The sequence below is a fragment of the Protopterus annectens genome, chromosome 16.part0, assembly GCF_019279795.1.
Source record: "Protopterus annectens isolate FY-2018-M chromosome 16.part0, PAN1.0, whole genome shotgun sequence".
Taxonomy (NCBI): Eukaryota; Metazoa; Chordata; order Ceratodontiformes; family Protopteridae; genus Protopterus; species Protopterus annectens.
Window position 1 is genome coordinate 854,742,383 of NC_056750.1, and position 24,818 is coordinate 854,767,200.

The 24,818-nt window shown below is 43.8% G+C and overlaps 1 protein-coding gene across 1 annotated transcript in view; it reads right to left on the reverse strand.

The window, feature by feature from the left end:
• Positions 1-24,818, reverse strand: part of CHD8 (chromodomain helicase DNA binding protein 8) — a gene marked incomplete in the record, with an annotated part of 4,119,653 nt that overhangs the window by 334,189 nt on the left and 3,760,646 nt on the right. Inside the window, 1 exon segment of the mRNA XM_044057960.1 lies at positions 21,838-22,497. Within this exon segment, the coding sequence (XP_043913895.1) occupies positions 21,838-22,497 (660 nt within the window).

Here is a 24,818-nt window from a genome sequence, read left to right on the forward strand (position 1 = left end):
TTGGAGAGACCTTCATATTTTCCAGTGTTCTCAGGAAGGCCGAGTGGGGTTCCTGGGTTAGGGAGGGTGGTCTGTAGCAGGCTATAAACTGGAAGGCAGTTTTACCCACTGTTAGTTGCACATGGATAGTCTCTGATGCTTCGTGCTGTGCCACCAACCTGGAGGTGTGGGTATCTTTCACGAATATTGATACTCCCCTTCCTTTTGTGGGTCGGTCCAAGTTTTGGGGCCGAAAAGCATGGTATGAGGTATAACCTGGTAGTGCTGGGGTGCTCTTGGGAGCCTTGAATCAGGTTTCTGTTACTGCACAGATATCGATGTTCTCCATGCTAAGGAGAGTTTCGAGTAGCAAGAGCCTTTGCCAATATCCGAAAGCCCAGGGGTGACAGGTGCAAGCCGTCCCTAGCAAAGCATCGTGACTTGTCGAGCATGTCATCCCAGGCTGACAGGCATTGGATCCCCTTTGAAAGACACCAATACTTAAGCCAATTGTTGAAATTGATCATCTTGTCTTCATATTGTGGCATCATTCTTGGTGAGGGTAAGATGCTACTCAAGGTCAGGGTCATACCGGCCTGGGCCACATGCTCAGAGAGCTCCTCTATGTCTCTTTTCATGTAGTCCAGGGAAGTAGATCTCAGGTCATTCACACCAGCATGGACAATGACCGAGTGATATTTGTACTTGCCTTGGAGTGACCTGAGTGCTTGTGTTATGTGGCGGATCCTAGCGCCCACCAGACAGCTCACCGTGACCTTCTCCTTGTTCAGCCTGGTGAGCGGGACGTCAGTGTGCCTGACAATAGAGTCACCTATTACAAGTGTATCAGGTGTGTTGTTTAGCCTTAAGGGCTGTGACTGTTCGGCACACTGGCATTGTGAGCTATGTGTTGCACGTGTTTTGTTTTGGGGTAGCGGTTGCTTGAGTGTCTGCTTTGGAGGTCTCTGCTGCTTAGGCAGATTTTTATTTAGAGCCTCCGAGTATGTTTTTGTGTGTTTATGTGTTTGGTTTGCTGTCGTGGTAGGTCTATGTGAGACTGGAATTGCACTGAGTGTGGTTTCCTTCTCCTCCTGACTGGTTACGCCAGTACTGAGTTGAGAGAGCTTAGCCTCCAGTTTGGCCATATGGATGCATCTCTCACATGTGTTGGAATTTGTTGGGAGGAGGAGAGGGTTGTCTGTGTACATGAGGCAGTTGTAACATTGCCAAAAGATTCACCAGCTGGACCGGAGAGAAGACTGACAACTGACCTTTGGACATGCTAGAATAGTATTGGTAATTCCTTTATAACTGAAAACAAAGGGCCAATGGGGAACAAGGTACTCAAGAGGACCTTGTGAGAGTGTAGTGCGTTTAATTTTTTAGTGCTGACTTATATAATTGCTTTAGTGAGCAAGTGCCTTTAGTGAGCAAGTGCCAGGTAACTTAAATGCAATGTGTTACACGTAACTTAAATGCAAAAACAACAAACAGTAACTTTCTTTTAAGTGAAACAAGGAAATGAGTACAGTAAGCAATGCAGATATCACTAGGGATCCACAGAAGCGCTGAAAAGCCGCGTTTTAGGTGGTATAAGCGTTTCAGGGAAATAACAAGCAAACAAACAACAAGCATACAAACAGTGCTAGATTCAGCAGGTCTGGATCTAGTCTATGCTACAGCAAACAAGGTGTACCAATTTCAGTAAGAAACAGCTGAAATATGCAGGCACTATAAGCCTTTAACCAGAAATTCCCAGCTCAGAAGGGCAGAGTCCAGCCTCTCCTCCCACAAGTGTGCAGACAATGAACCCTCTTAATGCAAAATAACTGGCCTGAACTAATACACTTTTAGAATAACAGACACTGAGCCCTCAATCAGCAGTTCCCAACTTAGAAGGATTTAAGCTGCCTGTCCTGCCACCACAGTGCAGGCCACAAAACTTCCTAATGTAAAGCAACTGGTCTGAAGCCCAAGTGCTTAATCCAAAAGACTTAGAATGATAGCTACACTTTAATCAAGTTACTACCAAGCAGTAATACATACAATTGAATACTTTAAAGAATGCCTGGATTCGTGCTCAAGTTATACAAACAAAGCTAGATTCAGCAGGCCTGGCTCTAGTCTATGCTACAGCAAACAAGGTGTACCAATTTCAGTAAGAAGCAGTTCAGATATGCATGCACTATAAGCCTTTAACCAGAAATTCCCAGCTCAGAAGGGCAGAGTCCAGCCTCTCCTCCCACAAGAGAGCAGACCACGAACCCTCTTAATGTAAAATAACTGGCCTGAAGCCCAAGTGCTTAAACCAGAATTAATACACTTTTAGAATAACTGACACTGAGCCCTCAATCAGCAGTTCCCAACTTAGAAGGATGTAAGCTACCCGTCCTGCCACTACAGTGCAGGCCACAAACCTTCCTAATATTAAACAACTGGTCTGAAGCCCAAGTGCTTAAACTAAAAGGCTTAGAATGAGTTACACCAAGAAGTAATAAATACAACTGAGTACTTTTAAGATGATGCAAAAGCAAAATAAAGTAGGAAGAAACACAAACACAGTAAAAGCAGATATTTTTTTTTTCTTTTTCAGAAAAGTAGCAAAAACAGTAGTAAAAACAATTCACATGCAGTGCAAGCTGGCACACTTGAGTATGTAGCAACATTAGTCCACACGTAGTTTGAAAAAATGTAATCAAATTAAAAAGGACTAAAAGCAAGTGCAGAAAGGGTTTATTAGGTAGAATGCGGTAAAGAGATGGGACTGGGGGAGTGTCCTAGATCAAATCTACGGTGGGGCGGAGCTAGATATGAGGAATCACAGTCCAAATTTTAAAACCACAAAAAGTGCATAAAATATACTTAAATCAGCTTATGTCCAGTTGATGTATGCAGACAAATCTCAGTAACCAGCAACTCTATTTAAAATGATTACTAGAAATGTAACCAACACAGATTTTAATGTTAGCAGAAACCCCCCCAAGCTAATTAACACTTAAAGGAATTTTAAAGTTAATATATGACGACTGGACAGAGTCGATGGGTTTGGGTGTGTAGCTTTATACTACTGAATATATCATGACTGGACAGAGTTGATGGGTTTGGGTGTGTAGGTTTATACTACTGAATATATCATGTCTGGACAGTCTCGATAGGTTTGGGTGTGTAGGTTTATACTAGTGAATATATCCATGACTGGACAGAGTCGATAGGTTTGGGTGTGTGGTTTTATACTAGTGAATATATTATGACTGGACAGAGCTGATGTGTTTTGGATGTGTGGGTTTATACTACTGAATATATCATGACTGGATAGAGTTGATTGGTTTTGGGTGTGTAGGTTTAAACTAGTGAATATATCATGACTGGACAGAGTCGATGGGTTTGAGCATGTAGGTTTATACTACTTAATATATCATGACTAGACAGAGTCGATGAGTTTGGATGAGTAGGTTTATACTAGTGAAGATATGACTGGATAGAGCTGATGGGTTTTGGGTGTCTGGGTTTATACTAGTGAATATATCGTGACTGGATAGAGTCGATGGGTTTTGGGTGTATACTAGTGAATATATCATGACCGGACAGTCTCGAAGAGTTTGGGTGTGTAGGTTTATACTAGTGAATATATGACTGGACAAAGTCGATGGGTTTGGGTGTGTAGGTTTGTACTAGTAAAGATCGCATGACTGGATAGAGCTAATGGGTTTTGGGTGTGTGGCTTTATACTAGTGAATATATCATGACTGAACAGAGTCGATGCGTTTGGGTGAGTAGGTTTATACTAATGAGTATATCATGACTGGACAAAGTCAATGGGTTTGGGTGTGTAGGTTTATACTAGTGAAGATCTCATGACTGGATAAAGCTGATGGGTTTTGGGTGTGTGGCTTTATACTAGTGAATATATCATGACTGGACAGAGTCGATAGGTTTGGGTGTGTAGGTTTATACTAGTGAATATTTCATGACTAGACAGTCGATGGGTTTGAGCATGTAGGTTTATGCTACTTAATATATCATGACTGGACAGAGTCGATGACTTTGGGTGTGTAGGTTTATACTAGTGAAGATATCATGACTGGATAGAGTTGATGGGTTTTGGGTGTGTGGCTTTATACTAGTGAATATATCATGACTGGACAGAGTCGATGGGTTTTGGGTGTGTAGGTTTATACTAGTGAAGATATCATGACTGGACAGAGTCGATGGGTTTTGGGTGTGTAGGTTTATACTAGTGAAGATATCATGACTGGATAGAGTTGATGGGTTTTGGGTGTGTGGCTTTATACTAGTGAATATATCATGACTGGACAGAGTCGATGGGTTTTGGGTGTGTAGGTTTATACTAGTGAATATATCATGACAGGACAGAGTTGATAAGTTTGGGCGAGTAGGTTTATACTAATGAGTATAACATGACTGGACAGAGTTGATGGGTTTTGGGTGTGTGGATTTATACTAGTGAATAGTATTATGACTGAATAGAGCTGATGGGTTTTGGGTGTGTGGGTTTATACTAGTTAAGATATCCTGACTGGAGAGAGATGATGGGTTTGGGCAAGTAGGTTTATACTAGTGAATATATCATGACTGGGACAAAGTCGACAGGTTTGGGTGTGTAGGTTTATACTAGTGAATATATCATGACAAAGTACAGTTTTGTACCTACCATAAATGTAGATGTCCGATAGATATGCAACTGCAGTCATAACATATGGGTTGTCCTGCCTCAGGCAGCCCTCGGTCGGCCGGATTCCAAAGTCTGGGTCCGGCGTCGGCTGGTGTCGCCTCCTCTCCGACGTCAGAACGGCTGGAGTATAAAGGCATCGGCTGAAGCCATCTTCTTCAGTGTTTCTTGCCCCAGATGCCAGGTGCCCTCCTAGGAAGGCTAAATTTGGTGAATGGATAAAGAATTCCAGACATGCACAACAGTAATAAACAGATACACCATAGAGATACCCCCAGCTAATAGGAATAGGGGTAGTGGACCCATAAAGAAGGTTGCAGAGGGGTAGGAGGGTGGGAGAATCAGACTGCAGTTGCATACATTTATGGTAGGTACAAAACTGTACTATGTCCTTCAAGAATGCAACTGCAGTCATAACATATGGGTTGAATACCATAGCCAAGCTGGGGGTGGTTGGAACTAAGAAAGTGATGGTGTAGCTAAAATGCCCTGCAGGACTGCCGAAGCAAAGCCTGCTCGGGATCTGCAGTATAAAGGCAGGTTGTAGTGCTTGGTAAATGTATGCACGGAGCTCCATGTAGCAGCCTCTAGAATGTCCTTTGTAGCCACTCCTCTTAGGAAAACTGTGGATGTGGCTATAGCTCTGGTGGAGTGTGGCCTAATATTGGCTGGCACACCTTTTCCATGAAAGGAATAGCAGAATCTGATGCAGTGTCCAATCCATTTGGAAATTGTTTGTTTGGAGATTGCTTTTCCTTGTACTCCAGCAGCATAGGCTACAAGCAGTTGGTCAGACTTTCTGGTGGCTTTTGTTCTGTCCAAGTAGTAGCGTAGTTGCCTGTGTATGTCCAAAGTATGCATCAGTGCTTCCCCCCTGTTTTGAGGATTGGGGAAGAAAGTAGGCAGGTGAATGGCTTGATTTAGAGACACCCTGGAAATTACTTTTGGCATGAATGAAGGATTGGTTCTTAGGGAGACTCTGTCCTGATGAAAAATGAGAAAAGGAGGTACTGCCATGAGTGCCTGTATCTCCGAGACTCTTCTTGCTGATGTGATTGCCAATAGGAAAACCGTTTTCCATGAGAGAAATTGCATTTCTGAAGTTGCTGCTGGTTCAAAGGGAGGAAGAGTTAATTTTTCCAAGACGAAGTTGAGGTCCCATGCAGGTACTGGCGGTTTCCTGGGAGGTTTGATATTCTTTATCCCCCTTAGGAACTGTCTTCGCAAAGGATGTGAAAACACAGGTTGATCACAATTGTATTTTGCTGAGATTGCTGAGGCATGAATCTTTATGGAAGAATATGAGACACCAGTATGAAACATTTCTGCCAAGTATTCCAATATCTGAGGTATACTCAATACTGTTGTATCCTGACCCCTGCTAGCATTCCAGATGATGAATCTCTTCCACTTGGCTGAATAGGTTTTTCTGGTGGAAGGTCTGCGTGCTTCCAGTAAGATCTCTTGAACTTTTTTGGAAAGAGAGAAATCAGAAGGAGTTATGGTAACTCCAGGCTGTCAGATGCAATGTTTTCAGGTTTTGATGAACCGTCCTGTAATTGTGTTGTGTTAGAAGCAGAGGCCATAGGAGCAGAGGCCACGGTTTGGTCCGAGTTATACTCAACAGCAATGGGTACCAGTGCTGCCTTGGCCAGTCTGGAGCTATCAAAATGCCTGTTGGTTGTTCTGCTTTGATCTTCAGTATCACCTTGGTCAGCAGTGGTAGAGGAGGGAATGCATAAATTGTTAGGGACTTCCAGCTGAAGGAGAGAGCATCCGTTTTCCAGGCTAGAGGATGGTGGGTCCTTGTACAGAACTTTTCCAGGTGATGATTCATGTGAGAAGCAAAGAGATCTATGTCCGGTCTTCCCCATGTCCTTGTTATTTGTGAGAAAATGTGAGGATGCAGCATCCATTCGTGTGGATCCAAGAAATTTCTGCTCAGCTTGTCCGCCAGTACATTGTCCTTGCCTGGCACAAACTGGGATTGCAGATTTATCTTCAAACTTAGGGATTTTTCCCAGAGAATCATTGTTAGTCTGCAGAGGGGATAAGAATGAGTGCCTCCCTGCTTGTTTATATACCACATAACAGTGGTGTTGTCTGTCCTTATTAGCAAATGTCCTTGTTGAAGTGATTTTTCAAAAGTCTCGATTGCATGCATCACTGCCAACATCTCTTTTTGGTTTATGTGCAGATGCCTTTCCCTTGGTGTCCATTGACCTTGAATGCATCTGCCCTCCATGTGCGCCCCCCATCCATGGTCTGAGGAGTCTGTTGTAATCATTTGACCTGCTTGAGGTTTGTTGAAAGACATGCCTTTGTTTAACTGACTTGCTTGAGCCCACCACAAAAATTCTCTTTGCAGACATGGAATGAGTGGGATTACGTCCTCTAGGCTTTGGCTGTGTTGGGACCATAAGCTTTTTAAGTACCATTGCAGCTTTCTCATATGAAGTCTTGCCAAAGGTATCAGGAGAATGCAAGATGCCATGAACCCCAGGGCCTGCAGGATTTTCCTTGCAGTCAGCTGGGAGAGCTTTGCTAGGCCTTTGAAGTACTCTGGTAACTGCTGTTGTTTTTCCTCTGTGAGATAAGCCATCTGTGTTTTTGTGTCCAGTTTGGCTCCTAGGAAAATAATCTGTTGGGATGGCAAAAGTCTTGATTTCTGAATGTTGACTGTGTATCCCAAGGCCTGTAGTAATTGAATGACATAATCCCAAGTTTGCTATCAAGGTTTGCTTGTTGTCTGCTTGTATGAGGCAGTCGTCCAGGTAGGGGTATATTTGAATCCCCTGGAGTCTGCAGTGTGCCACTACTGATGCCAGGCATTTCGTGAACACTCTGGGCACAGTAGATAAGCCAAACGGCAATGCTGAGAATTGATAATGCTCAGTCCCTGCAAGAAATCTGAGGTATCTTCTGCAGCTTTGTCTGATTGGGACATGCAGGTATGCCTCCTTGAGGTCCAGAGTGACCAGCCAAGACCCCTTGCCCAGCATGGGAAGGAGTTGCTGCAACGTCAGCATTTTGAACTTTGGCACAATGAGATAAGTATTTAGAGTAGACAAGTCCAGTATATGTCTCCATTTGTTTTCCTTTCTTGGAACAAGGAACAGTCTTGAATAAAATCCCTGGCCTTGTTCCTGTGGAGGGACCTTTTCTATTGCTTTTATATTTAACAGCTTTGAAACTTGAATGAGTGCCTCTGCCCTTTGATGAAGTGGCAGGTTTGGCATGCCTTGTCTTATTGGTAAAGTATGGAAGTGGAATCTGTAACCCTTGTCTATTAAATCCAGAATCCAGTTGCCCTTGGTTAAGATATGCCAGTTTTTTGAGAATAAGGATAATTTTCCGCCCAAGGGTGCTTCTCTTTGAGCCTTTGTAGACGGTATGAAAGTCGAGTCATTGTGGTTGTCCTTGTGGTGCAGCTGGACTGCCTGCGCCACTTCTTTGATTTGGTGGTTGCCATTGGCGGCCCCTGTAGGAGCCTCGGTATTGCCCTCTACCTCGGCCACGCCTGTTTGTTCCCCTTTGAAACTTGTCAGTGTCTGGAAAGGACCAATTCTTTGAAGGCCAATTCCTGCTGAATCTGTGTGGCTGAACCTGGAGGAAATCTTTGACTGTCTGTACTGATTTAGCTTTTTCCTCAATGGACTTCAACACATCTTGTGCATTAGCACCAAAAAGCTTCTGTTTCTCCAGAGGTGCATCAAGTAACTTTACTTTAACATGGTCTGGCAGTGGCTGTTCTTTTAACCAAGCATGTCTACGTATAACAGCCCCAGTCATAGCTGCCCTACATGAAGCCTCCAATGCATCATAACCACACTGAAGAAAATGATTGCTAACCTGCTGAGTGTTATGTACTAGATCCTGCAATGCCTTTCTATCAATAGGCTCAGGAGAGGCTAGCTTTTTCTGTAAATCATCCAGTAAAAAATCCTGGTACTGAAACATATGAAGAAGGCAGTTAAGTGACCTCATGGCCAGGGTGGTAGAGGTATAAACTTTTTTACCCCATCTCTCCAGGGACCTAGCTTCCCTATACGCTGGCAGTGGATTCTTGGCTGTGGAAGTAGCCACTCCCTTGGGGACCTGTGAAATAGTTTCTAGATCCACAGAATGGGCCTTAAAGAGATGTTTGTGGGTGTCAGGGACCCTATAATATCTGTCTAGCTTGACAAGAGCAGGAGGGAGAGAATCTGGGTTAGCACTGGAGTCGGAGAAAACATCATCCAGGACATCCATAACTGGAGGGATAGCTAAAGGTCTGTGCTGGGGTAGCTTGAGGAAGGTACGTAGCCTTTTCCTAGAATCAGAGAATTCCTGACCCTGCCATTTAAAATGCTCCCTCATAGAGTGTAGGACTTCACCGAAGGAAAAATCCTCTGGAGGAGAGGCAGAGGGAATTGATTCCTCAGCATCAGAGTCCTCATAGGCCTGGAAGGATTCTTCTTGGGTATCTAAAGGCTCAGAATCCCCAGAGGCTTCATCTGAAGAGAGGCTGTCGGCCTGCTCAGTTCTGGGCCTTTTCTCTGCAGGCGGCTGAGAACCTCTGTCTGGATGAGGCTGAGACCCCCTGATAAGAGAAATAAGATCTGCAGCAAGAGACATGATCTGTTTATCAGAAGAAGGGGCCTGGGCAGTAGGTTTAGAAGGGGCCTTGGCCTGACTGGCGGCCTTAGCACGTGCAAAGGCCTTGATGGACATGGATACAGGAGGCCTAGCTGCCCCACGTGCAGGAGTAACCTTGTCCACAGGAATGGTGTTGGGTAGATCCAGAACTTCGGTTTCTGGAGGAAAGTCAACAACCGGCACCGGTGTAGACTCCGAGACCGAAGGACGAGTTAACGCTGTGTCGTCGGCCTGGAGCGGTTGAATTACCGCTTCCGAAGGGACCAAAGCACTCGTGGAGGGTTTAGGAGGAGTATCGGTGGAGGACGCGGGCCAAGGATGTCGGTCCCGGTCCTTTCGTTTTTTGGAAGATTGAGTAGTCGGTTGTTCCGACGGCATGATATAAGCGAAAGATTCACCGAAAAAGTCTTCAGCAAATTCTGCCTGGCGCCTGAGAGTGCGCTTATTAAAGCAAGCACAGGCAGCACAGGCCGAGACATCGTGGTCTGGGCCCAGGCAAGGTAGGCAATAAGAATGGAAGTCCTTATGAGGTATTTGTTTACCACAAGACAAACAATTATTAACTTTCTCAATTTGTTCTGACATCGGCTGAGGCAAGAAAAAATGTTCCCCAACGGGGTACTTAGCTTTTAGATGACTTCGGTACTGAAAACACAGGAGCTGACCGACCGGCACTTGTGAACTGCTTCTGCTTCGGGCACCGCGCGGCAAGAAAGACTGAAGAAGATGGCGTCGGCTGATGCCTTTATACTCCAGCCGTTCTGACGTCGGAGAGGAGGTGACACCAGCCAACGCCGGACCCAGACTTTGGAATCCGGCCGACCGAGGGCAGCCTGAGACAGGACAACCCATATGTTATGACTGCAGTTGCATTCTTGAAGGACATCAGAGTCAATGGGTTTGGGTGTGTAGGTTTATACTAGTGAGTATATCATGACTGGACAGAGTCAATAGATTTGGGTGTGTAGGTTTATACTAGTGAATAGTATCATGGCTGGATAGAGTTGATGAGTTTTGGGTGTGTGGCTTTATACTAGTGAAAATATGATTAGAGAGAGTCGATGGGTTTGGGCGTGTAGCCTTTTACTAGTGAATATATCATGACTGGATAAAGTTGATGGGTTTTGGGTGTGTGGGTTTATACTAGTGAATATATCATTACTGGACAGAGTCAATGGGTTTGGGTGTGTGGGTTTATACTAGTGAATATATCATTACTGGACAGAGTCGCTGGGATTGGGTTTTGGTGTGTAGGTTTATACTAGTGAAGATATGACTGGACAGAGTCGCTGGGTTTGGGTTTTGGTGTGTAGGTTTATACTAGTGAAGATATCATGACTGGACAGATTCAGGTTGGTGTGTGTAGGTTTATACTAGTGAAGATATGACTGGACAGAGTCGCTGGGTTTGGGTTTTGGTGTGTAGGTTTATACTAGTGAAGATACGACTGGACAGGGTCGCTGGGTTTGGGTTTTGGTGTGTAGGTTTATACTAGTGAAGATATGACTGGACAGAGTCGCTGGGTTTGGGTTTTGGTGTGTAGGTTTATACTAGTGAAGATATGACTGGACAGAGTCGCTGGGTTTGGGTTTTGGTGTGTAGGTTTATACTAGTGAAGATACGTCTGGACAGAGTCGCTGGGTTTGGGTTTTGGTGTGTAGGTTTATACTAGTGAAGATACGACTGGACAGAGTCACTGGGTTTGGGTTTTGGTGTGTAGGTTTATACTAGTGAAGATATGACTGGACAGAGTCGCTGGGTTTGGGTTTTGGTGTGTAGGTTTATACTAGTGAAGATATCATGACTGGACAGATTCAGGTTGGTGTGTGTAGGTTTATACTAGTGAAGATATGACTGGACAAAGTCGCTAGGTTTGGGTTTTGGTGTGTAGGTTTATACTAGTGAAGATATGACTGGACAGAGTCACTGGGTTTGGGTTTTGGTGTGTAGGTTTATACTAGTGAAGATACGACTGGACAGAGTCGCTGGGTTTGGGTTTTGGTGTGTAGGTTTATACTAGTGAAGATATGACTGGACAGAGTCGCTGGGTTTGGGTTTTGGTGTGTAGGTTTATACTAGTGAAGATATGACTGGACAGAGCCGCTGGGTTTGGGTTTTGGTGTGTAGGTTTATACTAGTGAAGATATGAATGGACAGGGTCGCTGGGTTTGGGTTTTGGTGTGTAGGTTTATACTAGTGAAGATATGACTGGACAGAGTCGCTGGGTTTGGGTTTTGGTGTGTAGGTTTATACTAGTGAAGATATGACTGGACAGAGTCGCTGGGTTTGGGTTTTGGTGTGTAGATTTATTCTAGTGAAGATACGACTGGACAGAGTCGCTGGGTTTGGGTTTTGGTGTGTAGGTTTATACTAGTGAAGATACGACTGGACAGAGTCACTGGGTTTGGGTTTTGGTGTGTAGGTTTATACTAGTGAAGATATGACTGGACAGAGTCGCTGGGTTTGGGTTTTGGTGTGTAGGTTTATACTAGTGAAGATATGACTGGACAGAGTCGATGGATTTGGGTGTTTGGGTTTGTGTGAGCTTAAACAAGGCTGTGTTAGCTTTGGGAGAGTGTTGTGTTGGTACAGGTTTGGAAATTTATTAAGTGATTTATGTAGGAACCACTAGTTTGTTGTATTAATTTACAGTGGAGAGGACCCAGTATGGCTGAGTTGGGAAATATTACAGTAATGGGTCAGTAGTTGGTGTTTAGAGATGTAAGGCTGTACACTGACTTGAGGGTGTCACTCCTGAGTGGAGTACAAAATTTAAGAATATCTCAGCTAAGGGTATTTGTTTATTTGAATGTGTTGTGTGGCTTTAAGAGGTTAGTCAGATCATGAGATTTGAGTGTGGAACAGAAAGGATAAATCTGAAGACTGGGAGAGGGGCTGAGGAATTGTAGGTGGGAGGACTGTGAATCAGGCCACACCTTCACTCTTGTGTGAGTAAATCACTCTGTAGTGACTCAATACACTTGTGAGGTTTTTCCTGCTTCAGAAAGATTAGCAAGTAAACGTAAAAAACTTTATTTATTCAATTATGTTTCTTGTCAGCTAAAGACAAGGGTAACTTAAGCAGCTATCCCAGGGAAGTTATTAATAAAGCCAAGTATGTTCACTTAAAATAAAAATTCATATGGACCACCAAAGAATCCGCAAGGAGACCCTCATGCAGATGGAAACAAAAGTACAAGAACCTCAGGCTAAACAAGGAGTTTTGACAACAACTCTTAAGTTATTAGCTTATTGTATCTATTAGCAACAGCCACAATAACTTCAAAGCCAAACCACTAAACTGCAGCAATAGTCTGACCAGTCCTTATCAAGAATGCAGAAACTATGATCACACACAAAAGGGGTTTGGTAATTCTCTCTATAATACATGCCTTATTTCAGCTAATACAGGTTCTGTAAGGCTCTGTAACGTCACTTGGCTGGGTGTACGAATGGTAACTGATAAATTTATATGCACAACCTGTTTGGCACTGTTGTACAGAACCTTATTTTTGCTGACAGAGGTTCTGTAAGGCTCTGTAATGTCACTTGGCTGGGTGTGCGAATGGTAATTTGTAGATTTATATGCACATCCTGTTTGGCACCGTCTGACAGAACCTTACTTCTGCTGACAGAGGTTCTGTAAGGCTCTGTAACGTCACTTGGCTGGGTGTGCGAATGGTAACTGATAGATTTATATATGCAGCCTGTTTGGCACTGTCTGGCAGAACCTTGTTTTAGCTGCTAGGTCTACAAGTAAGAAAGTCACCAGATTAAAGTACAGTTGTCTGCACTTACCATAAATGTAGATGTTCGAGTGTATTCATTGTTGCAGTCATTACATTTGGGTTTTCTGCTTGCAGGTAGCCCTCAGTTGGCCTGATTAACAAAGTCTTGGGTCCTGCATTGGTTGCTAAACCTTCTTCCATGACGCCAGGTCGTCAGGAGTATAAAACATGCAGCCGACGCCATTACATCAGTTTTTCTTGCCCCAGATGTCAGGTGCCCCCCTAATGGGAAGCAATTAAATATAAAAGCACAAAGATATACCTCCAACAAAAAAGCAAATACACCAAAAAGGCTTTTAAGCATAGTAAAGGAAAGTAGAGGTATAGCCAAAAGAAGTTAGGGGGCTGGTGGGAGGGTAACCAGGACTGCAACAGTGAATACACTCGAACATCTACATTTATGGTAAGTGTACACAACTGTACTACGTTCTTCGTGTTTCACTGTTGCAGTCATTACATTTGGGTAGATTCCCAAAGCTATGGTTGGGAGGAGGAATTCAGATAGCATTAGGGCCAACCCTGCAAGACTGCAGTGGCAAAGTCAGTTCTGGATTTAAAGAAAATTGGCAAATGATAATGCTTTGTGAAAGTATGTACAGAACTCCAGGTAGCAGCTTTTAGGATGTCCCTGGTAGAGACGCCTCTGAGAAAGGCTGTAGTGGTAGATGTAGCCCTGGTGGAGTGAGGTCTGATCCCATGGGTGATAGGTTTTCCATAGTGCTTATAGCAGAAATCAATGCAATGGCATATCCGTTTAGAAACGGTTTGCTTAGAAATAGCCTTCCCCTCTGCCCCTGCAGCAAATGCCACCAGCAGTTGTTCAGACTTCCTTTGAGGTTTAGTCCTGTCCAAGTAGAATCTAAGTTGTCTGTGCACATCTAAGGAATGCAGTATCCATTCCCCTTTATTCTGTGGATTGGGAAAGAAGGTTGGCAAATGAATGGACTGATTAAGAGCCACACTGGATACCACCTTGGACATGAAGGATGGATTGGTTCAGATGGGCACCCTGTCCACATGAAAGATGATGAAAGGCTCCACTGCCATAAGGGCCTGTAATTCAGATACCCTTCTAGCTGAAGTGATTGCTAAAAGGAAAGCTGTTTTCCAAGAAAGAAATTTTAAGTATGCAGTAGTAGCTGGCTCGAAAGGAGGTAGTGAGTTTCTCCAAGACAAAGTTAAGGTCCCAGGCTGGGGTTTCAGCTCTCCTGGGTGGTCTCAAATTTTTGGCCCCTCTGAGGAACTGCTTGAGCAGTGCCTGAGAAAAGAGGGGAGGTTCTGTGTTATAATGAGCCGAAATGGCTGAAGCGTGGGTTTTAATGGAGGGAAAAGACAGGCCCTTGTGAAGCATCTCAGTTAAGTATTGTAAAATCTGAAGTAAATTGGGCACTGCTGTGTGCTCATCCCTTGAGACTGGTTCCAGGCACAGAATCTTTTCCATTTTTCAGCATAAGATTTTCTAGTACTAGGCCTCCTTGCCTCAAATAATATCCATCACAGGTTTGCTGAGGGATGGTAAAGGAGAGTTGAAGTAATTAGCCAGGCTACAAGGTTCAGTGTTAGAAGCTGAGGGTGCAGAATCTGGTTCTTCAGCTGAGACAGCAGGGAAGGAGTCTGAGGCAGGTGCCATGGAGATAACCATGACACACTGCGCAGGAGGGGGTACCAGTGTTGGCGCAGCCAGTCTGGAGCAATCAAAATCATCCTTGGTGTGCCCTGTTTGATTTTTAGTAGTACTTTGGAGTGCAGAGGCAGAGGGGGGAAGGCATAGACTGACAGGTTTGTCCAGACGAAGGACAGAGCATCCACTTTCCAGGCTTGTTTGTGGGGAGTCCTTGTGCAAAATTTGTCCAATTGGTAGTTCTGGGGAGAGACAAACAGGTCTATATCTGGGCTCCCCCATTTGCTTGTCAACATGTTGAAAATCCTTAGTTCCAGTTTCCACTCGTGTGGGTCCATGAGGTTTCTGCTTAGTCCGTCTGCCAGTGTATTTAATTTTCCTGGCAGGAATTGAGCTTGTAGGTGCACTTGGTAGCTCAAGGCTGTGTTCAACAATGCCATGGCTAGTCTGCAGAAGGGGTAAGAATGTGTATCCCCCCTTCTTATGTACCACATAACAATGGTGTTGTCCGTCTTTACCATTAGTTGTCCTGGAAGAATGTGGTCCTTGAAGGCTGTCAGAGCATTCTGTACAGCTAACATTTCTTTTTGATTGATATGCAGGTGCATTTGACGGGTTCCATTTGCCGTGAATGCACTTCCCTGCCAGGTGAGCCCCCCATGCATAGTCTGATGGGTCTGTTGTTAGGGTTTGGGAGGCAGGGGCTGGTGTGAAAGGTAGTCCCTTGTTTTGGTGGCAGGCCTCTGCCCACCAAAGGAACTCTAGGCATAGGCAAGGTATGATAGGAATCATTGTTTCCAGGTCTTGAGAATGTTGACACCACAGGCTTTTTAGATACCACTGTAGTTCCCTCATATGCAGTCTTGCACATGGAATTAGAAGAATACAAAAGGCCATGAACCCCAAGGCTTGCAGTATTTGTCTTGCAGACAGCAGGGTTTTTGTGGCCACTTGTTTGAAGTAGGTTGTCAAATCAATTTCTTTCTCTGGCGTGAGGTAAGCCATCTGGGAAGTTGTATTCAAGCTTGCTCCCAGGAATATAATTTGTTGACAGGATACCAGGTGTGATTTCTTTTTGTTTATGGTGTACCCGAGACAAGTTAGACCCCTACGTACAAAGGCCAGATTATTCAAAAGTATGTCCTGGCTTTCTGCCTGAATTAGACAATCGTCCAGGTATGGGTATATTTAAATATTTCTTTGCCTGCAAAATGCAATAACTGGAGCTAGGCACTTTGTGAATACCCTGGGTGCAGTAGATAAGCCAAAGGACAGTGCAGGGAACTGATGGTGTGTGTAGCCTGCTTTGAAGCATAGGTATCTTCTGCAAGATTACCTGCTTGGGATGTGTAGGTATGCTTCCTTTAAATCCAGTGTTGCCAACCAAGCATCTTTGCCTAGCATAGGAAGTAATTGGTGAAGAGTCAGCATCTTGAATTTTTGAATCTCCAAAAAGGTGTTTAGAGTAGACAGGTCCAGGATAGGATGCCATGAATTGTTTTTTCTGGGTACCAGGAAAAGTCTTGAGTAGAAACCTTGTCACTTTTTCTCTTCTGGTACCAGCTGAATAGCCCCCATGCTTAAGAGAGAAAGTACTTATTTTTGGGCCTCTGCACACTGATTTGGGGGTAGGTCCGGCCACCTGCTTGGTGTTGGCAATGTGTGGAAGTTAAATCTATATCCCTGGGACACTATTTAGAACCCATTTGTCCTGGGTAATGAGTTCCCAGTTCTTTGCATGAAGAGCAATCTTTCCCCCCAAACGGGCAGTCAGTTGATAAGTGCTTGGAAATTTTAAAAGGAAGCCATTGAGACTGTTTACCATAGGAGGAGGGGGGTCTTATTATTCCCAGATTTGAAAGTGGAGGCCCTCCACTGCTTAGTTCTGTGTCTCACTTGGGACTGAAACCTGGGTTTTTTGCTGTGTCTGGGTTTGGCTTGAGAAGACCTGGAAGGGGCTGGAAAGGACCAATTCTTAGAGGGCCAGTGCCTAGTAAATCTAGGATGCTGAACTTGTAAAAAATCTTTAACAGTTTGCATAGATGTAGCTTTATCTTCCATCTTAAGAAGTTCCTCAGCCTTGTTGCCAAACAGGCGGTCCCGATTTAAAGGAGCATCCAACAATTTAGCTTTGATATGATCAGGCAAAGACTGCTCCTTAAGCCAAGCATGCCTTCTGAGCACAGACCCAGTAACAGCAGCCCTGCAAGAGGCCTCAAATGAATCAAAACCACATTTCAAAGTATGTTTTCCAACTTGTTCAGCAGAATGCATTAAGTCCTGTAAATCTTTATTTTCCACACAGTCAGGAATCATCATCATATTCTGTTTAAGCAATCCAGTAACATGTTGCTGATATTTTAGCATATGAAACTGTCAGTTTAAAGCCCTAATGGCTAAGGCTGCAGAAGTGTAAACCTTCTTACCCCATCTACCCAGCGCCCTGGAGTCCCTATCAGAAGGGATAGGATTTTTAGCAGTAGAAGAATTAATGCCCTTGGGCTCCTGAGAAATAGTCTCTGGATCTGCAATAGGATTTTTGAAAAGGAACTTGTGAGACTCAGGGACCCTGTAGTATATGTCAGGTTTTCTGGGAGCAGGAGGCAGGGAATCAGGGGAAAAACTAGATTCCGAGAAAGCATCAACAATATCTAGTACAGGAGGAATAGATAAAGGCCTATGCTGAGGTAGGAGAAGGAAATCCCCAAGTCTCTTTATTGAATCAGAAAAATCCTGGCTTTCCCAGTGGAAATGCTCCCTTACAGTATGTAACGTTTCCCAAAAAGAAAAATCCTCAGAGGGGAAGCAGAGGGAATGCAGTCCTCTGCATCAGAATCTTCATAAGTAGATAAGGGAAAACCCAGATCAGAACTATCAGAAAAAACAGAATCCTGATCAGAAGATTCATAATCAACTTCAGTCCTAGGCTTCTTAAAAGGGGGGGGGGGGTTGGCTACCCCTGATTAGAGTTATTAGATCTTCAGCCATTATCATTTGTTTTTTAGGCATAGAGGCCTGAGCATGTGACCTGGGCATCAGTTTTTTGGGTATGGGTCGAGATTTAGGCCTAAGTAAAGAAGGAGGCGTCGATTTAATATGCAAGTCCGTAGGCCTGAATACACCCTCAGAAGCTGGTGCCTGCACAGCGGCACCGGACCCATCCACAGTAGAAACAGCTGCGGGTTCCATAGTTGAAGCATCTCGCGGCATACTGGAATCTGAATGGGTCTCAGTAGAGGCCTGCGAATCAAAAGTAGCGGGTATCAGGGGCTGCGAAAGCACCTCAATGAGTACTGGCGAAACGGTGACTGGCTTAGGAGAAGTGTCATCGGCAGTTTTGGACCTCAGCAGCCTGTCTCTGTCTTTATTTTTGCGTTTTTTCAGAATCCCAGTAGTTGGATGGCTAACCGACGACATTTCTGGATAATTAAACCAAGAACCAAAATATGTAGAGGCGAAAATATACCTATGACGGATAGTGCGCTGATTAAATAAAGCACAAAACCGACAGCAAGGTACATCGTGGTCAGGGCCTAGGCAAGGAATACAGTACGAATGAACATCTTTATGAGGTATTTGCTTTCCACAAGTAATGCAATTATTAACTTTTACTGACATTGGTAAGGAGCAAGAAAACGTTTCCCCAACGGGGTACTTAGCTTTAGTTGAAGACTTTGGTTCTGAAACTCAAACGAAAATTTCAGGAGTCTGCTGACCAGCACTTGCGAACTGCTGCTGTTTCGAGCAGCGCATGGCAAGAAAGGCAGATGTAATGGTGTCAGCTGCATGTTTTATACCCCTGACATAATGGAAGAAGGAACAGCAACCAACGCATGACCAAAGACTTTGCTAATCAGACCGACTGAGGGCTACCTGCAAGTAGATAACCCAAATGTAATGACTGCAACAGTGAAACACGAAGAAAATCAGCATTTTATGAAGGATGCTAAGTGTGAAACTGCAATGTTTAGCATTAGTGATGGACTGTAATAATTTGTGATTTATGAGGTCAGGAAAAAGGAGACATAGGGTACGTTCTCACAACACAGGAACAAGAGTGAATGGGGTTCCTGTGCTAATGCAAGCATAGGCCGTTGATGTTAACTACCGCAGGGAAGTGCTAATCTGCACTCACAGTAGTTAACGGTGATAGAGATATGCACTTTTTCTCATTGCGCCTACCATATCCCTAAATCACAAAATTCTCAAATGGTGTAAACAGCCCCTTTTTACTGCAGCGCTTACTGTGAGCAGTGGGACTGGTTGAGAATCCTCTGGAAAGTTGTCATATTGTCTATCAACACGATGCAAAGAGAAAAGAAAATGGTAAGAGAGCGCATTCCCTATCCTTACGCCACTGAAACCTGCACTGCTGCAGAAAGAAGACCACTTGCAGGACAGACACATACATTTACCTGAGCTTTCCCCTTGGGAAAGGAGGGTAGTTCAACAACGAGCACCTGCTCAGGTGCTGCGTGGAAAACAGAAGGTGGGCGAGCCAGTCCTTAAGGATATGCAGTGACAGCCAGCCATCAGTATTAGCCCACATGCCCCTTATAAGAAGTCTGTTACAAGTTCAAATCACCCCTCCCCATCTGTAACATGTCAACCAACATGACACCGCAGGCCTCATTATAAACAGACAGCATTACCTTTTATACAGCACAATAAGGCAAGTGAAAGCAGTCCTAAAATACAAATCAAAGACAACAGCTGATTTAAAACTGAACAAATTATTTAATACCACCTAAGGACATTTTGTAAGAACGAGGCAAATGCTAAAAATGAGAACCTTCATACAAACACTACTGAAAGCTAAACAAGTATACATATATATAAACGTATTTAGTTTTTCTAAGAAAATAGAGTGGGGTATGCCAAAAATAAAGCTTCAGCTGCAGGGATGAAAAATAATTAGATCTTCCACGTTAAAAAAAATGCTGTACACTGCCGATGTTCCAATTATCCAAGACAAAACACGTTAAAAATGCTGTACACTGCCGATGTTCCAATTATCCAAGACAAAACACGTTAAAAATGCTGTACACTACCGATGTTCCAATTATCCAAGACAAAACACGTTAAAAATGCTGTACACTGCCGATGTTCCAATTATCGAGGACAAAACACATTAAAAATGTTCTACACTGCCGATGTTCCAATTATCCAAGACAAAACACGTTAAAAATGCTGTACACTGCCAATGTTCCAATTATCCAAGACAAAACATGTTAAAAATGCTGTACACTGCCGATGTTCCAATTATCCAAGACAAAACACGTTAAAAATGCTGTACATTGCCAATGTTCTAACTATACAAGACAAAAGAAAAGATCAACTGCATTAAGGATTCCTTGATGGTTTATTTCCTAGTATGATTAGCACTTTTATCACAAAAAAAAAATCTATTTTGAAGCTTTATTTTTGGTGCATCCTGGAAGACAATCACTGGTACCACTCAAGGCTTGGATACCCAAAACCAAGGATTTCTCCAATGAAGACTACAGTCATTGTTTGATATGTGTGTGTGTGTGTGTGTGTGTGTGCACATTACACAGACACACACAAACACACACTTCTAGTCCTTTATATACAAGCTTTTTTTTTTTGTTTTTTTCCCCCTTTCGCCTCCCACTGACCAAGCCTCCTCCCTGCCTGCTCAGCTGACCTATTCACAAGCCTTTCGTGACAGCACTATGGTCTCCATTCATTACTTGTGTCCCTATGGGCAAAGGGCAACCAAATAAAGAGGGGTGCCACCATCCACTTTGGGAGCATAAGTTTCTCTTTCCATCTTTAAATCCCTGTGCATGCCAAGAATGGTTTATTTACTGGTGGATGGGCAGTGGTTATATATTGTGGGATGTGATACAAGCTGACAGACCACTTAATCTCCTGGAACTAGCACACTGTGCATACTTGTCCTGTCTCTACCAGGCACCTGCTTCACCCTTCTCCTCCTAAGAGAGGTGAGTGGGCTTAAGCCCTTTAGTCATGTCCGTCCCTAGCCACCTCCACCAGTTACATGACCAAGTAATCAAACTTCAGCTGCCTGGGTTGTAGATGGGTCTCCGCTCTCTCTGTTTCAACAGAGCTACCTTAAATTAGCCCTTACTATCGGTAGACCTGTACTTCTAGCTGGACATTCCATTTTGTGGACTGCAAGCTACTGAATCTGTGTCCTATCAGACTGCATCCAAATGTTTTGTGGTAGCATCTAAGGTTTAGGATAAACTCTAATCTGCAGTAATGGTTACAAAAAGCAGTTCAAAGAGGGAATAGTCAAGCTACTGTACACAAGACAGGAATGCACTGTACAAAGCAAACTCATTTGTTCTCTGATGATTCTAAGTTTCAGGGAAGTCACTGCCTGCACTCAAAAGGTGCAGACAGGGTACCAACCTTTGGCAGGGCAGACACAAGCATGGCACACCTATATACAGGATGTCTGCAGGACTGTCATTTCACCTATACAGCATCTCTGGAATGTGGGTAAGAAAGTATACAAGGGGAGGAAATGTAGACTCTGAACAAAAGGCAGGTTAGCTGAGAACTGAACAGAACAGCCAAGCACCACGAAGCAGCTTATGCTAATATGCCCTGCTTACACAGCAAATTAGTACCATTAATTTACTCGTGGCAGTTTTGCCCATTTTCTGTCTGTACCTTATATAACAAACCAGAATAGCTATGTATTCCAACTGTTGTGTTATTTATTACATTTATTAAACTGGCCCAGACAGGGTTTGAACCTATGTTACTACACCACCCCAATTACCAGAACAAGCAAATAAGTAAACACAGACTCCATGTACTGATCAGTGGTAACAGGATGCCTGTTGTTTTCACTAGTAATTCCCTGCAGCAATATATTAGGATTGTAAACCAAACAACACAACAGTGCTATAAGATAACATGTTTTTCTTCTCACATGACACAGCTGAAAAAAGGCAGCTTGGATATGGGGATGGAATTAAAAATATTACTGCCCCACAGCAGCAATCCAAGAAAGGACTGCTTAACAGCAAGGAAAGCACTGGGAGGAGAGCATTTGTGCACTAAGATTATAGCTGGTTTGTTCCACAACACAGAACAATGACATCACTGAGATCCAGACTTACTGCTCAGCTTTTCCTCTTTGTCATCTTCGCTGTTGTGTGATGAAGTAGAAGAGGAAGAGGAATTTTCAATGTCAGACTCTGAATCCATGTCATCACCCGACCTTCTGTTAGGTTTCTGGAAAACTGGTGGTCTCATATGAGTGGAGGAAAAGTCCAATGCCATTTCAGTTCTACTCAAAGGCATATTTACACTGAGTCTGTCAGACTCCAGACTGACAGCTAGAGTCCCCTGCTTCACTTCTGTGTCTGGGAGAGTCTTTGTTTTCTCATGGCTGTCTACTTGCACAGTCAGAGGTGAAGCCCTTTGGGCTGGAGCCAACTGCTGGAGAAGCGGTGTGGAGCTGCGCGAAACTGCTTGCCTGCTTTGCATATAAGTCATTCGAGCTGCCAAGAAGGAGAAGTCTGGGTCCTGCATAATGGTGCTGTCTGTGCGACTCATGCCATGTTTTGCAGCCCCTAGGAGCAATTCCTTGTCATGTTTTGGGCACTCCCACCACTCCGGTAGTTCTGGACTTGGCTGACTCATCGCAAGCCGTTCATCTAGCTGTGGATGTAGTAACACCTGCTCTCTCACTCTCCGCATCAATTCAATCCTGTACAGCGCCCGTGAAGCTCGTTCCTCTGTGATTGGGTCAATGAATACTGATGGATCTGTAGCATCTAAAAGATGAAAGAGATTTTTTAGCACACATTTTTTTTTTTTTTTTTTACAAATTCCTGAAAGACTACATGCAACATTATGAAGATCAGCTAAAGTTGCTATCACTATACACAACAGACATTAAATAAAATGTTTTGTCTACAAATAAACAAGTTTCTCAGCAAAATCGTGGCTTTTTCTTTTTTAGTTAATCTGCTCAAGTTATACACAAAAAACAAATCACACACTTCCTTCTACTGCCCACCTCTTAGATAAACATTCCACTCAAACCAATTTTACTTTGGTTCCAATGAAACTGCCCTATTATGATTACACACACACTGCAGGTAAGCCATCTTTTATTACACATACCACAGGTAAGCTATCTTTTTTGGCAGCCACATTCCTGTTAGACACATCTCTTCCCCATCCTATGCCTTCCATCCAGTACCTTTATTGTGTGAACTTTAGTAAATATTTTTAAACATACTTAGTTTAAAAACCGAGGAGCAGGGAAGCAGAACAATTAATCAAAAGGTTAGTGTGCACTAAGTCATAGTCAGTTTAAACTTTATTGTCACTTTGATTCACCCAAGTGTGAACCAAGCGAAATTACATTTCTTCGGTCTCAATGTCCATACGAAACATAGACTACATTTATAGGTTAATAGGTAGATATTAGGCTATCTGCCCTAGGGCATTTATAAGCCTAGCTAGAGTGTATTTGTCTTCCGCCTCCCTATTAGATTAGCCTACTGTGCTCCTCTGTAAAGTAGGTCACAGAAGGTACCCTTTTAAGATTAGTTTACTGTGCCTCTGTCTAGCAGGGACACAGAAGAGATCCAAGGGGTGAATTTGCGATTTCCCATCCACGCGTCCAGATTTTGCTTGAAGAGGGGCTATGTCTAACATGAATTGGGATTCTATTCCAGAGTGAGGGGAGCCTCTGGGAAATGAATCTGTCCCTCCAGCATGTCCTATTTATTTTTGTGCTGAGGTTTAGGTCCCTGGAGCATGTAGCTCTAAGGGACTTGGATTTTTTGAGGTGGAGCATGTCCATTAATTCTGGGTATGACATGGCTTTGTACGTCAGGGATAGATCGCCTCTGAGTAGGCGGTAAGCAACTGAGTAGAGTTGGACTTTCTTTAGTCGAGCTGCATAGGATATCTTTTTGTAGCCCACGGTCCTCTTGGTGAGGTACTTTTGGGGTCTCTCCAGTTGCTGCAGGTGTCGGGTAAGGTACATCCCAAAAGGGGCATTGTATTCAATTATGGGCCTGATGAGTGACGAGTAGAGGGGCACAATGACCTCTCTTGATCTAGATGTGAACTCTTTCGTGATAAGGTGGGCTATATAGAAGGTCTTTCTAACCACTTTGGCAACGTGATTATCAAAGGAGAGATTACTATCTACGTTGGTCCCCAAATCTCTAATTACTTCTTCCATACTTAATGGATTACCACCTATGTGGTAATTTGTGGGCACCTTGTTTTTCCCAAAGGGGATGACTATTCACTTTTTAGCATTTAGCTTGAGAACGTGGCTCTGGCACCAAGCATCCGTCTCCGTGAGACCCTTTTGGGGGATGCTTGTGTCAGCTGGAGATTCGATTATGGCCCCCAGTTTGCAGTCATCTGCGAACTTTGTCAGCCATAATCCCCCCGTGTTAGCCTGAACCTCAGAGAGGTATATACCGAACAAGAGAGGTCTCAGAACTGAGCCCACTTGTAACTGGTTTGGATTCGGACATGGCACCTGTGATTCTGACCATGTGGGTTCTATCTCTGAGCCAGTTTGCAACCCATCTTGTGATATAGGGGTTGATATTTAAGCTGGTAAGCTTATTTATGATGCCCGAGTGGGGTATTGTGTCGTAGGCTTTTGCGAGGTCCAGGTAGGCTGTGTGGACTACCTTGCCCTCATCTATGGCTTTGGTAACTGTTTCAAAGAAATCAACTAGGTTTAAGAGGCAAGATCTGCCCTTAACAAAGCCGAATTGGGTATGGTCCAGTGTCTGGAGACTCCCAATGTCTTTGTTTATGAGTTCCATGATAATACGCTCCATAGCTTTACAGACCAGACTAGTCAGGCTTATGGGGCGATAGTTTCCAGGGTCCGTTGTGGCACCACCTTTGTGGAGTGGGACCACTGTAGCTGTACGCCATTCTTTGGGTACATATCCTGTAGTACGGCTAAGTTTGAACAGTGACTTAATGTGAGGGTTCAGTTCTTCCTTGTGTAAGACGCAGCCTGGGACACCGTCCGGTCCCATAGATGCTGTGTTTTTTCCTTTGGAGAGGGCATCTTTCACCTGTGCATCTGTGATGTCAGGGAGGTTAC